Source organism: Ostrea edulis, chromosome 6 (genome assembly GCF_947568905.1).
Source record: "Ostrea edulis chromosome 6, xbOstEdul1.1, whole genome shotgun sequence".
NCBI lineage: Eukaryota > Metazoa > Mollusca > Bivalvia > Ostreida > Ostreidae > Ostrea > Ostrea edulis.
In genome coordinates this window covers 25,439,478-25,457,482 of record NC_079169.1, presented here as the reverse complement: position 1 = coordinate 25,457,482, position 18,005 = coordinate 25,439,478, and the positions used below count along the sequence as shown (strand labels likewise).

The 18,005-nt window shown below is 36.8% G+C and overlaps 1 protein-coding gene across 3 annotated transcripts in view; it reads left to right on the top strand.

Moving 5' to 3' along the window:
• The window catches only part of LOC125683366 (E3 ubiquitin-protein ligase ZFP91-like), a 40,775-nt gene that overhangs the window by 6,643 nt on the left and 16,127 nt on the right, over positions 1 to 18,005 (top strand). For 2 of the 3 annotated variants that reach the window (XM_048924445.2, XM_048924444.2), the window contains exons 3-4: positions 755 to 1,911; positions 2,031 to 2,308. In XM_048924445.2, coding sequence (XP_048780402.2) covers positions 755 to 1,911; positions 2,031 to 2,308 — 1,435 coding nt within the window. Of the gene's footprint in view, positions 1 to 754; positions 1,912 to 2,030; positions 2,309 to 10,286; positions 17,574 to 18,005 lie in introns of those variants that run through there. The other variant, XM_056142163.1, reaches the window with a different exon arrangement.

The following is an 18,005-nucleotide window of genomic DNA, read 5'->3' as shown; positions in this document are numbered from 1 at the left end:
AATTAACAGGTTTAACTTGACACTGCCAATGGTAGGGTATGTACCTTGCGTCAGAAAGTTAGCACTATCGCGGGCACTTTGTTCATGTGTCAGATACTTGGCGCTATCACTGGCACTTTGTGTTTTCCTACCAATAATACAATTACCAAAATTGATAGTATTTGTGCATATTTTTATTGATTTATTGAATGAAAACTGATTTGTTACATTTTTGACAGGTTTAACTTTTGTGCATAGAGTTGAAATAAAACATTGAACATTTGAATCGAATTGTGTCAAAAGATTTTTCAGACAACAAAGTTATTCATTAGAACAAGAGTTTACTTGTCCAAAGGGCAAGTGAGATAGAAACTTATTTTCTATCCATGCTTTGCTATAGAAGACTGCACAATTTTGTTGGAACATCAGTTTTGAAAAGCCAGCATCTAATCTTTAAAACAAGATTGATTTCTTCGACTGGTCCAAACACAAAAACAACAAAAATTGAATAATGCTGAAACCATTCAGCATAGTATCCTGTGTGGAATTATTCATTTGTGACATCTAATGAAGGGTGGTTTTATTAACAGTCATCATTATCAATTCTTAGCCCAATGACCTTACCTACTAAATTGTTGTTGTCAAACTAGTAAAATTGCTCTTAGTACTTGTGAAAAATTGCTTACATGGCTTGCATGTCTAATGTTGTCAAGTAAGTATCATCATCTAGTTTTTTGGAGATTGAATAACAATACATGCTGTATGAATTTTTCAGGCTCATCGTGTGGTGTTAGTTGCCGCTTGTCCTATGCTTCAGTCAATGGAAAACGCAGCTGCTGGGTCTCATTTAGAAGTAAGACTGGCTGCAGATATAAAACAAGAATCCATCAACACATTCCTCCAGTATCTATATGAAGGATTCATGACATTAAACGAAGAAAATTACAAAGACATTGAGAAAATCTCCCGACTTCTTCAAGTTGAGAATGCGATAAAGTGTTGTGCAGATTTTAGCAAGTGTATAAATGTCTCGTCAGCAAATCAGTACCGCTACAATTACCCAGATCAGTTGGAATTCAAGCATGTGAGAACAACAGAACTTCAGAAAGTTCAGGAGAGGCACCCAAAGCGAAATACTGACCGACCGATAAGCCCAGGCAGCAAACGACCAAGGTTCCAGGGACATCGAAGTCCTCTGTCAGATTCAAGAACCCATGATATGTCTGGAATGAAGGAAAGTTATACTGTGAATGATCCTTGGGACCGAGTGCCAAGGCTTGGATCGCACACCCCCACATCCGTCCATATTCCTAGTCAACAGCCTGGAGTGATTGATATAGTAGAGGATAGTATTGAGCTACTACAGACTGAACCCCCAAGCAAAAGGCCAGGGGAGGACAGCAGGGAGGTCAGAAAAGTGCAGAGCACAGTAGGAGTTTCGGTGGCTAGTCAGAGGGATGCCCCTTCAGATGTTCAGATTGTCAACGTACCTGGTGCTTCAGATGTTCCAAGTCAGAAACCAATCCCAGAATCCTCCACTTTCATTCCAAGTTCACCATCTTCATCAGATTCCTCATCGCTCAAGGAAAGACCACCCCACTTTAGCAGCCAGAGTTACCCCCCTAAAACAGATCTCGATAAACCAACCTCAAATATGGACCCAAGTTCTAATGTTGATGTAGCATCCCAAAGACATCGGCCGCCAGATATCTTGGCTGGTTCACAACCAGCCCAGCCTTACCCTGTATCCATAACAGCATCCCCCCGATCAGTACCACAGAGTTTTCAGCAGAAGCCATTTGCCGCTGGCAGTGCCATCCAAGCAGAAACAATGTCACCTGGTGCAGCACAGAGAGGCCCTAAACCCCAGACCATTAGTAGGGTAGAAAGCATGGAGAAAGCCTCTCCCATGGATAGGCCACCAGATACAGGGTGGGTGAAAACAGTCAAATTTTCACCTTTCATTTTTTTTGTGTCTTCAGCATATGGCAAATTATTGCAGCCTATTATTTTGTGGAATGTAATCAATGAATGCACTCTTTTTTTTGTAGATCTCAAACTAGAGATCAGAATAACAGGTTGTCCCCAGATATTAGTATTGTTAAAGTGGAGAATGAGCTAGGACCAGAGGAGACTGGGATATTAGACATGTATGTGGCTGATGCAGGAGGGGGTGGAATGGGTACATCCCACATGCAGAAAGAGGAAGATCACAGTGATTATGATGTAGAAGAACCGCCTGGGGACATGCATAAGGATGAAATGTCAAATGAAAGTGGCAACATGAGTATGGATCAAAGTGGGAACTGGTACATGGGGAATTTTAGAGGTTAGTGTTTCTTACGTTTTTACACCTGGGCAGTGAAAAGGACTGTGGCATTGTTTACTTATTTTTCTTACTATTTATTTTATTTAATTTAGTGTAATGATGATGTCTTTGAAAAAAGAAGTGATAATTTTCAGAAAAGAATGATTTTGTGCATTAGAATTGGTAAACAATGGGACCTCCTTTTCCTACTGCCAGTAACTTCAAGATGAAATTTGAAGGATAACAATTTTGTAACACATTTTATAATGATTTAATGTATAGGGTGTGAATGTTAACTTTCAAATACAGAAGATTGTTATCTTTCAACTTATTCATCTTGAAATTTTGAAAATGTGACTCCCTTTAAAACAGTCAGAGGTGTATAGTGTGGGCCTTTTATTGTAATGGGTTATTACTAAGGGCACAAGTTAGATGGGAAAGTGAAGCAGTGTTCTCAGACCCAGTTTTCTGCTCTACTTTTAGGTCCCTCAATCTGTAGCCTTAGTCCTGGCAGCGCTTCTCTATTCGCTCCCCTGACGCCTGGTTCACGAGCGTTACGAACCATGAATCAGGAGACTTACGATACACTCCTTAGTCTGTCACTCGGCACATTCAAGATCCCCATAAAACAGAGAACTAGAGTACAGAAAAATGCTGTCATTCAGTATTGGAGAAACAAGGCTTACCTCTCTGCAAAACTGGTTCAAGGGCAATATATGTTATTTTTTAATGATAGACCTATAACTCCAAAGGCAGACTGGAATCAAAAATTGTAGATCTGTGGTTGTTTTTTTTAAAGCATTATACAATATCTGATGTACAGAGGAGTTAGTTTTTCAAGATCTGATGTACAGAGTCCAGAGTTATTTTACATAATAAAAAGAAGAAAAATCCCATCTCTGATTGTTTTTCTGAGTCACTTTAAATACAGTTGATTTTGTTGCTTGCTTGATGAATATGTGGAATTTTGCTCCTTACAAGGCATAAGTTATAATCTGAAAGCAATGTGTTTTCAGTATAAATGACTTGTCATTGTTTTGATAATAAATACTCACACACCATTTTTCGGGAATTTGGCTGGGACATTGAAATTGGATAAGCAATAGTTTTTGAATAATTGGGAATTTCTTTAATTGGAATTTTAAGGGAAAATTTTACATGCAGTTTTATGGAAACAAACGTATCTTCATGGTTTTTAGATTTTCTGATCGAAACTTGTTCTTAGTTTGTTGTCTGAAATCTGTTAATAGATCAAAAAACTTGCTTCAAAGCATTCTTGGGTATTAAGGGCATTCACATGTTAGTCCAAGTAAAGGACTTCTTTCAAGGGGAGGCAAGTAAGGAAAAGTGCAAATAGGTTGGGTGCTTCTCAAGAACCATTGAAATGTCTCAGTAGCCAAGGGATTAGGGTGTTTGCTTAACAACTGGGAAGTGTCAGGTTGCATTTTTGATCCTGGCACTGTGTCAAGTTTAAAAAACCTAGGTAGTGACTGTTCCTTTGGCAAGCACCCGGTAGAAGTGAAAATTACAATATTTTACAATTGGAGGTCCCTTGTCATAGTAGGTGTTGTATGAGCTCCAGATACAGGTAAAAATTTGTGACATATCACCTAAAGCTGATGTCTCAATATAAGAGAACAATTCACATATGGGAAAATGGGATGTAAACGAACGTGCAAAGCAACAACCCCCCCCCCCCCCACCCCCCACCACCACCACCACGAGAGAAGATGGGGCCATAAGAGAATTTTAAGTTGTACATAAAAAGATAGTTTTACAGAGAAATTCTTGAAAAATATTCCCAAGAACTGTTTAAGGTAGGTACACCGTGTCAAATAGATATGCAATCATGTTATGTAGGTTCAATCTTTTTCATATCATGATTGCCATGGTAGGAAGGGATTGCAAGAAGGGGTTAAAAGTTTTGCATAGGAGTATACAGGGTAATTAAAAAAAAGAGATCCTTTAATCTCTTAATCTCTTCATATGTCACACAATGCAAAATACTGGACAATTCTCTAAGGATTGTTTACCTCTTGTGTGTCACTTTTACAACCTGGCCATGATTATTCGATCTTTTACATATGAATTAAAGATTAATTACAATATAATTCATTTTCCCCAATTTGATAAATTGTTGATATTTTCCCAATCATTAAGGCCCAGGCCCCTTTTGAGAAAAGAAGAAAAGTTATTGGTATTTAGTTCACTCTATGTTCACACCATGATGGCAGGTTGAAGGTGGGACTACAAAGGTAGTTGGGCATAATTGGGATGTGAAGTGGTGGTGTTCAGGTGTGCGATGTGGCCTATGGGTCTCCTGTTTTGAAAATTGTATTTTCTCAATGGTAAAACTGGCCTGCTATCAGTTCCAAATATGGAAAAACATTCACCTTTTGCAGGATAAAGCAATTTTTCAAAAACATTTATTACTGATTGTAGTGAACAGAACAAGGAGCAAAATTAACACTTAATTTTTTTCTTTGACAACACATTCACAAAGAAAGACTTGTACATTTTGAAAGTAAAACAGAATTGTAAACTGTCAATGAAACTGAAAATTTCTTTGAAATTTTTTTATCTGAAGAAATAGAATTGGAAAAATACTCAGTGATAGACAGTTGCAAGCCTTTCTTTGTTTCTAAAATTTGACCATTTCCATGGAAATTAAACAGGTTCTTGCATTGCAATTACTGATCAAAATATTTTATTATACATTGTATGTTCAACTTGTCAGATGTATTTATAACAACTCAGATAATTCTAAAATGCTTTTAAAGTTTTAAAAAGAAATCGTGGAAATGGTCAGATAATATTGAATGCAATGCACATCATGTAGGCCCCAATGTTAGGCATCCATTGCTCTTCCCAGTTTGTTAGTGTGGTAGTAGGGGCTATTAAGGTTCTAGTATTAGGGTGATCTCTCATGAATAGCTCTCGGTAGAATGGAAGGGTTCTGTTGATAGGTTTGATAGTGCGTAAAGGTGTAGATGAGATTTGGAATCTTAAATAGACAGGATGGATCTGATTTTATATCTGGTATATGTATCTGGTTTTACAATAGATTTCATTGATTTACGAGTGACACAGTGTTGATGTAGATCGATGACAGGTGCTTTGTTCAGGTTGATGGAAGATATATTCATGACAGTCAGGTTGTGTTTTAAGATTGTTCCAGTTAACTCTTGAGATTCTGAATAAAGAAAGAAAACGTTAATCTAATTCATGATTTATGATGGAAGTTGCTGAAGTAGAAATGGATAAAGAAAGTTGTGATTATTCAAAAGAAAATAATTAGGAGCCTGGGAAAAGCATTGGATAATGGTTGCAAGTGTACAGTAGTACATGATTATCTGGACCTCTAAAAATGTGCTGAAGAAACACACATGCTACACAATGTTGAAGTGCTTGCAACCTTGAGAAGGTAAGTTTTAACAAACTGCAGGGAAAATCAACAGCCGTGAAGAGAGTTGGTTAAAGTTGATAGATATTTGTTCATGCTTCAAGTTCGTTTAGACTTGAAAGTGTTGTTTTTATATATGTACAGTACAAAATTTACTGTGTGGCATTGTACAATGAATTGTGAAATATATCATTAAAATCTTCACACTTGTTTGTTATTTTTGTGCAAGTGAAAACCATACCATACTGAGAAGTTAATCAATAATAGATCATGCTTTATTATGAAATCCATGCAGAATGCTAGTAAATTGGATCAGATGGGTATGAGATCTTAGATTGTCTCGATGAGGAGAATTTAATCACTAAAATAGTGAATGCACCCTGTAAAGTTTTCAGTTTTGAAAGCTTTTACGTGGAATTTTCTTTTTGATGAACGAGATGAAGAATCGGACCATGTTTTGAATTATCTTTTATGGTAAGTTCCTTTTGATATTATCTGAATGATTAAAAACTTTACAGAGCAACATTCATTGTTTTAGTCAGATATACTTGACCAGAGTAGGATAAATCAACCCATGATGAGGTATATTTAATGTTACATTTCAGAAATCAATATCCATGGACAAGCGGACGTGGCACGGCCAGGAATCTGGGAGGCCAGCGAAGCCCAAAGTTATGGGGTATGGGATACAGTGAAATTCAGTCTTCTGTTATCATTTTATCACAGTAAAGATATGGCAAGTGTTAGTAGATGCTACATCACGGTTTCTTTTCCCCCTAACAGATGGTAGAACTTGCTCCAAACACGTCAGTATATTTGTACCAAAAACAGTACGAAATAGCATTGAGTAAAATCAAGTTTAATGAAAGGACACTGTTGCGTGATGGGACACCGGCAGCCAGATACCTGTTGAGTACCTTCTACAGTAAATCGGAACTGGTGAATGCTACAATTAGAAATATGGACACAGAATGCAATGTGTACCAGGGATATGTCCCACTAAACAAAGTCATCATATATGCCATAGAAGGTTTGTATCACTAAATATTCTTTACAACATTAAAAAATTAGTAATTTTATAGACGGAACTGTAAAAGTAGAAATGAAAATTATGTAAATAAGTAGAAAAACAGATAGTAATCACCTAAAGCACTGAAATAACATTGCAGAGTTTTGTACGAAATATTCGGACACAAGGTGGACCACAATTCACCAAACTCTTGGAAGCAAGATAACTGCTGCTAGAGCGAAAAGAACTAGGGCCAGGAAAGATTTTATTTAGGGATTAATTAAGGTAGGTCATCCCTCAGGTCCTGCTGAACAAAGTCACAGGGCTAAAATGAAGTCATTCAATTGTTTGTTGCTTCATATGCTCCTGTGTTTAGGGAACAACACGTTAAATTTTGCATACCCTAATAGATGTGTATCAGTTAAAAGAATGTATTCTAAAAATGCATTCATATTTGAATGATTTATGTTTATGCACAAATTTCTTTATAATGATTAAATATGCCATAAAGATTATGATAAAGATAGGTAAGATTAGAATGTGTAGAGTGTTTAACAAAGACCTTTTCCTTTAACCAAACTTGCAGTGGCCTGAGGTTTGGTCTACCTTAATAAATGGGGATTAGAGGCAGTATTCGGTGATTTTGATACAGCCTTGCACACTTGCCAATGTTTATATAAACCATTTAACTCACTTTGTCCTATATTGTTACAATGGGGGAAAACTTGTTCCCAAAATTGTGTGAAAAATCTGTAATTAGTATCGGTTACTAAGAATGTGATTTTTTCCCCAGTCTTTTGTGCGCAGAATTCAGATTCTACCATGGCAGAGACTCATTCAGCATTGGGAAGGAAAATTACTGCTTATCGAACTTTTGCAAGGAATAAACATTTGTCCAGAAGGAAAAGTATTCTATGACCGCATTTGTTTCATTGAGGAGGATTACAGTATTGCAGCTTTGTTTCTTGCTGTTTTACAGAAGAGTATCTTGAATTGAGTTCAAGAAATACTGTCAAATAATAAAATACTGGACAGAGCACATACATCTAACAAGGAAGAAACAGACTTTAATAAGTGCATTAAGCTTCTCTTGTTTGTTCATTGCTGTACATTGGTAATTTAAATTATAAATTTCTTGTATATTATATGCCCCTGCAATAAAATAAATATAGATATGTTTTTGCTCGCTTGTGTGATCTGTTTTTTGTAAGAACTTACCTTGATATTCATATATAGCTGTGCTATAAAGAGGAGACAGATGTAAGAGAATATTTCCTATTGCAAGTGATATTGCTATAAATGCTTTATGCCTTGCTCTTTGTGCCTATTCTGTATCATTTGTTGTGCGGGGTTAACTTGAAAACATTTTTGACTTCTTATCACGTCGGCCATTTTCGCCAAGTTGCTGTGTAGCAGCATCTTTTGGGTTAGGGGAACAAAAGCGGGGTGAAATTTGAGGTCTCTGTCAATTTATGACATTAAGGATGGGGCTGAAAACCCTTAAAAAAAAACAAAAAAAAAAAAACTTCGTCTAATCATGAAAAATCATTACTCCTAGAAATCTAGCATAAAATGTGGGTGTAATTTGTAATGGACATAATTGTAAAATTCATGGCTTACTGTAAGGGTTGGTCTCTATGAATCGCATAGTGAAAATGCATCAGTGTTTAAAAAAAAGAAACTACTGTAAGACATTTAGTGTACAAATTTAGTACATGGTTATGTTTGGGCATAGACAACTATGCCAAAACTGTTTGATTCATTGCTGCTCATCAATGGGTTCAGACCCTAGAGAGGAAGACCACAAAGTGACCTAGGTCATAAATTAAAATGTTACAAGTATTTGCCCTTGCTGTGATTTTGTTTAAAAAGATTAAAAATGAATAAACAGCCTTTTGACCAAAAAAAACCCCCCAAAAACTAATGATGACGTACAGTTCTTAAGTTCAAAAGATTTTTTCTTGCATGGTTAATATGTACAAAGTTCTTCATTGTGACCCAAATTTCAGTTGAGACTTGGAGTGAGGAAAAATAAATCACTTGTCAGAAATTTAGAAATTTCGATTCCATAGAAGCTCAGTTGCACCAGACTTGGGTAATTAACTCCAAAATAAGTAGTGACTGTTTCTTTTGCATGGAGATCTTCTCTTTGGATGATGCCATTAAAACTAAGGTCATTTGTTATAGTAGGTGTTGACAAGACAAATAACCCTCACTGCTAAATAGGACAGTGCCTATTGGGTAAACTTTGTATTACTTTATTGGGCATATGTCAATATGAGTGAAAGATCTTTGATGGTAAATTTAAAACAACTCGACCCAAATTCAGATACAGTAGAACATGGTTACAGCGAATACGCGTTTCCTGGATTCACGGTACATTGAAGTTATTTTCATTCCCTGTAGTTTGAATATTATAACTTATTGGAATAACGAGTTTATTGGGTGTATTGAATTACAAGAATGGTCGCGGTTGCTTATTGGTAGAAAGGTCGCTTCATAACCAAGGTAGAGAATTTGAGCCCAGCTCTTGCCATAGCTGCGTTAAACCTAAGATGCAAACATGGTGATTGCTTTGCCAAACACTCGGCATTAAAAAGTGAGAATCGCGGGTCTTTTGGATATGATCTTAGAAACAGGTACCATGTTGCGGCAGGCATTAGCACATTAAAAAACTCATTGCTACGGCCGTGAGTGCGAAGTATAGGTCTACATTTGTGGTACTTTCATCTACAGCTGGTGACGTCTGAATATAGGTTAAAAAAATTGAAGTGACTTAAAACATACTATTTGTCCCCAGCATTTTGCTATAAGGGTGTTTAATGAATATTATCTCATTGAAAATAAATAAATCAGTTTATTAAGTAAATTGCAATTTTGCAGGGATGTTCTGAAAATGGATCAGAAACTAAATTAACCCTGCAAATTTTCGGTTTCAAATATATGGTGATGCACTGTGGTATATGCAATCTGCTTTCTTGAATGATTGTACAATAATGGTAAATTATGTGAAAATTTGTTAGCTTTGCAGGTAGACCAGCTTGGGCATTGAATAATAATTGTGTTCAGAAACATTAACCATTAGTTAACAACGTCATGCGGTTGGAACTGATTGAACCGATTAACTGAATTTGTAGAATTAGAATGAATAAATATGTACTTGGGATACGTTGCATATGCAAATTTTCCTAAGGTACAAAATCAACGTAGCTTTCTCTTCTGTTGCAAAGTACCGTATGTAGAATTCATGACCATAAGAAGTTAAAGCTAATTTGGATGATTAAAGAATCCTCACCTGGGCAGAATTAACTGTTATTCAGTAAATTTCTGTAAAAATTTGCATTTTGTTGCATCATGTATTGGGAAGATTTCTTGTATGATTTGTGAGGGAAGTTAGTGATCGGCATGTTTGGAGAGCACCCTTTAAAGGACATTTTACTTTTCCTATTTTTATTCTGTGGCACTTTCTTTATAAGAATTAGTTGGTATGTTTTGTTTTGTGAGGTCGTTCTGATGATTCCAAGTACACGCAATGGATGCTGAATATGATCAACAGTGGGGATAAAGGCATTTATGTTTTTCTTCAGGAGGTAAATCGACACAAGATGGTCACCAGATTTTAATAGAAGAAGATACAATGGACTCGGCAACTTCATTTGATGATTTTGACCTGAAAAGATGGACAGAATCTGTACCTGCCACTCAAGAAAAGGGAAGCATTCTAGATGAAAACAAACCACGTATGTCGGCCATGTCTGATGTATCACCTTTCAGTAGTGATCAGTTTCTTACTTCAGGCTCTCCATCAAAGTTTGAAATTCAGACATGCATGCCTGAGTGGGAATCATTACAGCCAGGAAGAGATAGAGAGACAAGACTATTTTCTAATCCTGTACAGTTTAGTCTAGATCCTCACCAGCAACAACCAATGATGAAGGCGAGTAGAATCCAGGTTCCATATAATAGAGGTCCTAGTGGAGGGAAGTCCTTTAAAGCAAAAAACACTCCTTTGCAGGCCCCTTCATTTTTATGCGAGCTTTGCATGGCGTCATTTTTCAGCGAGAATGATCTAAAAATTCATAAACATTCTGTAAATCACAGAGGATTATATTTCTGCAGATGGTGCTCCAGTTCTTTTGGTACTAAAGAGGAGCGTAATGAGCACGTTCATAGTCATGCTGATGGTAGTATGTTCTTAGACATATGTATACCATGTGGCAAGGGATTCAAGTCCAGAATGGGATATGTGAATCATATGAAGATGTATCACACTAAGGAGGGAGAGGTGCAGACATACAGATGTGAAGTGTGTGGGAAGTTGTGTGTGACTAAAAGTCAGTTAAATGTACACATGAGAGCCCATTCTGACCAACAGAATTTTTATTGTGTAACTTGTAACAAATCCTTTAAACACAAGTTCACTCTTCAAAGACATAACTGTCCAGCATCACAGCCATGATTTACATACATATATATGATTGTGCATGTATTCAAATTTATTGTCAATGTTCTTGCCATTGCTGAAGCGACTTTTTCGTTTTAGCACTTGATCAGTTTTGAATTTAACCTGTGATGTATTAGCTATTTTGTGCATGATTTGGTTCTTTGTGATGTAGTAGACCCTTGTGTAGTATTGAATGAATGTGACAAAATGATGTATCAACGTTAAAACTGAATAAATAGGAAATGTTTATTTTTAGAATCGAGGACAACAGAAGTATCATCATCTGTTCTACCTAAACCAAGCTATATTATACAGGACCAGACTGGAATCTTCGGCTTTGTTTGTCCAATATGCGGAAGGGCGTTAAAAACAAAAGCTGGTTATAAGCTTCATTTTCAACTAAACCATGGAGAGAAATCTAAATTTCCAACATGTGAAATCTGTGGCAAACACTTTCACTGTGTTAGCAGGCTGGAGTCGCATAAGAGGTCACATTCTAAGGATCGGGACTTTTTGTGTTTAAAATGTCGTCGAACATTTAAGTATAAAAATAATTTGAAAGCTCATATTTGTAACTTGTGAAATGGAAAAGGAATTATGTTCTTTTGAAGGATATGTATTGCTGGAAAGAATTGCAATATATTTGACATTCCCGTGGTCTAGTCTTTTTTGTTTGTTTAGCTGTCCAAGAAGGAATCATGGTTTCAGTGATAAGTAGTTCGTGATCTGGGTCTCTAAGATGGAGTTTAGAACTGCATGGCACAGAATTGTTCAATCAGTATGTTGACTTCATCATGAAAAGAAAAATACTTACACGTAAAATTTATAATTGCAGAGTCAACGTCTGTGACAATTCTAAAGCAAATGGAATCGGTGAGACCGAATCCTTGTACAACTTGGAAAGGAAAAGGTTTTAGTATTTTGGCAAATCGCACGTCAAGAGGGTTTGGTTCGTCAGAAGTGGAGACTGGTCAGGTGATAGCCGGCATGTACCACCGCCTGGTTCAAAATCCGGGTGGAATTAAACGTGTTTGCGCACATTGCAAAAAGCTGGGAAGTAAATTTGCTTGTGGGATGTTTCGAAGATCCTATTACAGATGCGAGGCTTGCAATGTTTCCCTTTGTCGTCCAAATTTTAAAGATTGTTTTCAACAGTGGCATTCACAGTTATTGAATAACATTGAGAATAACATTGGCAATGATCAGACAAACCAAAATGTACACCTATAGTTGGTTTTCAAGTGGTTATCAGATAATCTGGAGTATTGCAGTGTAAGAAATGATGTGTTTGATGTTTCCATTTACATGTGTTGTTTTGAAGCTTTAGTGTATTTTGGTGTATGTATAAAAATTTAAGAACCTCATGTAGAATCATTAGAGTAGATGCATCACGTTAAAGGACATCATCACTTCGTTATATCAGGAACTAACGAACTCCACTTTGATTGTGCAGCTTTTCCACCACCACAAACCATGGAGTATATCCATCCCATGATGCTGATGCCTCCCTTACCTTGCCGAAAAGAAGAGAAACGTCATCGACTTGTGCAGGCTAAGAATGCTGTCTGCAAGTACTGTAAACTGATTGGAAATCGTTTCGGGTGTGGACAAGTCAGGACGACTTACTATAAATGTGAAGCTTGTGATGTTAACTTGTGCCGTGAAGAGACTCGTGACTGTTTTGCTAAATATCACGCTTTGCTTGCTCATGGAATGCCATCATAAGATCAATATACTTAGCTCTTATGTTATTTTTTTTTTTAAAGATATTGTCACTTGCCTGTCTATCATTCTTAAGCTGGTGACGATGAGTGATATGTGATGAATAGTGTTTACCTGTTCTACGAGGTTCAATATTTTATGTAAGGTCCATTGTTCAACCGATCTTTAAAGTATTTCATCTCTTCTTTTTGTGCCGTGTAATTAGCATGCAAGAGAGAATGGTGATACACATGGCCAGCGTTGATTCTATTTTGATTAGGTTTTTGGTCAATTCTCATTTGTAAACTTAGAATTATATAAATTTATTAAAGTAAATCTGATCATTCAAGGATGTATTTTAAAGAGAGACGTGTAGGCGAATGTATATCTCGAGATGATATCAGTGGTTTACCTTGGTTTTCTTGTTACTTGACAATCTTGCTCTTTGGGTGCTTGTATTTTGATTTTAGTATCCGAACAAACGCACACACATACACGTAAACAAACCATTTTACATAGTTTGTATGAATTTTCTATTATGTTAGAAGTCACAAGTGTTAAGTGTAGTAATTTCATAGTTTGTGAAGAGATGAAACTGTTTGGAAAATGGTCATCATTTATCAGATTAATAAATTCTGAAATTAACAGACTGCAATTTGCTTGTACAGCTCCAGGAACGTATCCAATGATTCCTGCCCTGACACTGACAGCACCGGGACCACAAGATGTTGATAAGTACCATCGACTAGTTCATGCGAAGAATGGTGCTTGTAGATATTGTAAAATAACAGGAAACCGCTTTGAGTGTGGACTTGTGAGAACTTCTTACTACAAATGTGAGGCATGTGAAGTTAATCTGTGCCGGGAAGCGACACGCGACTGCTTCGCAAAATATCATGATCTTCTTAAAAGAAGTCAAAGTGACGCGGCTATTCTACAGATGCTTCCAAAGAAGTGTAGAAATAACTGGTGTTAGTTTAGTGTAATACATTTTGTGATACCTGTACTGTGTTATACAGCACATATTTATAGAGTGCGACTGAAAAGGAAGGTGATGCATAATAATTCTTTGAGGTACTTGTAATTCTGAAATAAAGTTGCACGAGAGGAAAGTTGCTTTGGTTTTTGATGAATCAGCATGGCAAATTCATGCAACGCAAATATTTTGAGACTTGTTTCAAACTACCAGATATAAAATGGCATTATCCAAGATGAGGTGTTGGGATAAGTTTCTTATCATTTCGAAAATGTGCGTTTTTGGTAATATTTCTTGATTTCAAAAGGAATTGTTTTGTTGATGTCAGATGGTAATTTGATTATTCGCGTTTTTCTCCAGAAGGCTTGTTATTGAGTAATTGAAGAAAGTGAAAGCACTGAGGAAATTTTCTTTATTGCAGAGCCAACTGCCTATGTATCTCTTTCGGATGAAGGAACAGTGGTGAAGTGGGACTCGCAAGTAGGACGAAACGAGGTTTTCAGTTTCATAGAAAATCAGAATGGATGTAAAGTTGTGCACGAAATGACGGTTAACAGCGGGGGTCGAGCTAAGGTGTGCGTCCATTGTAAAGCTGCGGACACGAGATACCCTAGCGGAGAGACATTGAAATCCAAGTATATGTGTACTATCTGTGAAGTGTCTCTTTGCAAAAGTAGGAAAAGGAAATGCTTTGACAAATATCACACAGCAAGGTTCATCTCGTTATCTGGATAGTTGTTTTGCTTTTCCACAACATTCCTAAATGTGCAGTTCGTGGAATGCTTAAATGATGTATCGTGTTTATTGACAAGAAGCATCTCAAACTGTGCTGGTTTTTAGTGTATTAATATTTTTGTTTAAATCATTCCGGCTCCTTTTCTCCAATGATTTCTGTGTTCAGCAGTTTTGGCGATGTTCATCGATTACGTTCATTTGTCAATTTGTTGTTAAGATTGACTTGTTGGTTACAATGAAATGTTTCCTGTACTATTTTCATAATTCACATAAAATACTTGGTAGCGTGAGTAAGTTTCGAGTTTTCATTGATCAACTACATTCGGTGAATGTTTTTGTTCCAGAAACGTCCGTTGGAACTGCAGCTCGTTGGAAACCAAATCGGGTATGGGATTACGTTCCCGAAATGCTGCAAGATGGTCACACTATAAACCACAACCTTGTGGAGGGCGATAAACGCAGAGTGTGTCAGTTCTGCAAACATTCTGGCCAGAGATTTAGATGTGGAGAGACCCGCAAATCGTTTTACAAATGTAGTGTTTGCAACGTTTTTCTCTGTAAGAAAGAGTGTTTTAGGAAGTACCATGAAATGACGATAGGTGAAATACCGGCCATATAGATTGATATATCTTATGAGAGTTCCAGGGAGTTGCAATAAAAGGAAATCATCTTGTTTGGTCCTTGGATATTTGGCATCTTTTACAGTTGATGTGTTAATCCATTAATATTCTACAAGAGGGATATTAGTGTTTGTTTTTGTACAGTTGAAGTAGAATATTTACAGGATCATGAACAAAGAACAACCAAAAAAACAAAAACAAAACATTATAATAACTTCATGTCCATCCCAAACGGAATAAGATTTTAGAATAGATTTCCTCCTGAGTTTGTGTTTCGGAACTTGTTATCATTGTTTTTGCAGGAACAACCATGAAGCCTGTTTCATTCGGCTTAGCAGAACCGGAAACAAGATTTTCCAACGTTTCCCACTTTCAATTTCCAACACAATCGGGATTTTATCATCAGAGTGAACCAGACCCGCGATTGAGATGTCCTAAAACAATTGAAAATTCGGGACGAGCGATAGAAATGGACTGCAATGGGGTTGTGCATACACTTGTACGATTAAATATGACTCAAAACCGCACATGCGGATACTGCAGTTTAATGCGAAATGTTACCAAAGCTGGGTTTGCGAAGAAGTCTTACTATGAGTGCAATGTGTGTCGAATTCCACTTTGTCGAAATGAATTTCAATGTTTTTTCAAATATCATGAAATAATGAAGAAGCATCATTTGCAGGGACCCATGTCAAAGGCAGAATTTAAGTTGTATACGTCTTTATATAAATATGATGCGTAACAAAAGACCTGACCTCGTCTGTCTAAGCTTGTTTGTCTATATACTTCGTGATTTGTAAGAGGATTCATATTGTAAAGCTGATATTTTGAATTTGAAATAAATTTGTTTGCGAATATAGGTTGGTAATCTTTTTAAAGATCTGTCTGTTTTTGATGAAAGGAGCAACAAAAGGGGTCTCTAAGAGCAGCAAGCTTCTTAATTGCTTGGGTCATGCTGGTAAACGAGGTTTTATTTATTTTGTTTCTTTGTTTGCAGCTGTTCTCCAAGTTTTGAAAAATAAAATGCTAAGAGTCGTTGTCACTGTTCTTTTTAAAGATTTGGATATTTCTGATATCCAGCACTTGTGTATTTTATTGAATTGAACATTCTAACTGTATCGGATGATCCAAATGGTCAGAAAACATTAACAGCATTTTCTTAATTACAGAGCCATATGCAGTGCATGCGTATGAAAAATCGTTTTCGATGTGTCAGCCTGTGGCAGCACAGACGATGAACCGAAAACCTTCTGGAGAACATTGTCTCCAGAAAATGGATGGTAACAAGCTAAAGCGCTGTTTTTACTGTCAAATGGCCAAGATTCGAACACGCGCTGGATATCGTGTGAAAACAACAAGTCACTGTGTGGTTTGTGATGTTCCACTGTGTGGTGGGACAGCAAAATGCTTTGAACTCTACCATGAACTTTTGAAATCAACTGACCACTATGGAGGCGGGTCTGGGTATCATGGTTGAATACCTAAAACACCAGTCACATGACATGAATGAGGTGTGATCGTGGTTTATGTACATAACAATGGAAACAATAACTACGGACGTTTTCTCAACATAACTGTTAAATTACTGTTGGTATCAATGCTTGTAAATGGGTTATTTAGTTGTTCACGATGTGTTTTATTGAACATTTTTCGGTTGTGGTACAGAACTGTATATTGGATGTTTACATTTGTTCTCGAGTTTATTCAAGTACTGGTTTTTTGGTGAATCAGGTTGGTGGGTAGTGCTTTGGTCTGTTGTGAAAGTAAGAGGCAAATAGGTACTGCAATGCAGAGACAAATCAACCTTTGACCTGTCTTTTCAGATCCCAGACAAACCGCGTTTCCATCAATGTTTCCGAAACCTCGTCGCAATCCACCATACGAAGTTCCCCATCGCCTTGTTACAGGTTCAAGGAAGCGTTGCGCCATGTGCTACTACAGTCGCGTAAAGACAAAATCTGGATGGGATATCTACACGAACTATAAATGTGAAGCATGTGATGTTGCTCTGTGCAACAGGGAGTTCACGCAATGTTTTAAGTGTTTTCATGACGGCATCCAACTCCATTACTCATTTGCAAATGCGGATATTTAATGCATGTGACTCGGTATATTTCAAAACTTAGTTCTGCATTTACTAGAATATGCATAGTTTAATGTAGTCCATGTTTCTGAATTATTTGAGACGTTTGTTTAGTGTTTAGTGTATTATGAATGTTTGACTTGCGATGGAGGTGTTTAAGATATTACTGATGTTTGTACATTTGTCAGTAAGTAGATCAAAATGTATGTGGACTTAAATGACGAGAATTGTTAAAAACTATAGTAGAAAAATTTCAAAATATGTAGACCATATGTATATTTTTATCTAAATGATTAAATTACGCTGAAAGTGGCACACAATGGTTGTATTCTGTTTGGATAGCCACGGAATGTTGTACGATTTTGGTATTTTGCAGAACATCGTTTGCCATTAGGAACATCGTACAATGTAGACAAAAGCTGTCGTGTCCAAACACCTCCCACGTTTTTGCTGCAGACTTGCATGGGAAAGCAGTTGCACATTGCAGAGAGGTACACGGAAGGCAGAAACTATAAGAAATCATGTCATTATTGTCGTAAGATTGGGGTAACAACGAACAGTGGACATACGGTGGAAACCCAATGGAAGTGTGAACAGTGTGGGGTAGCGCTCTGCATCAACAAGAGAAACTGTTTCGTTTTATTCCATGAAAAGCTCGTCAAAGAGACACAAGGATAAAGAGATGCACACATGTATTTCGTAAAATGAAAGGTAGATACTTGTAAACTGGAATGAGTTGTTGAAATA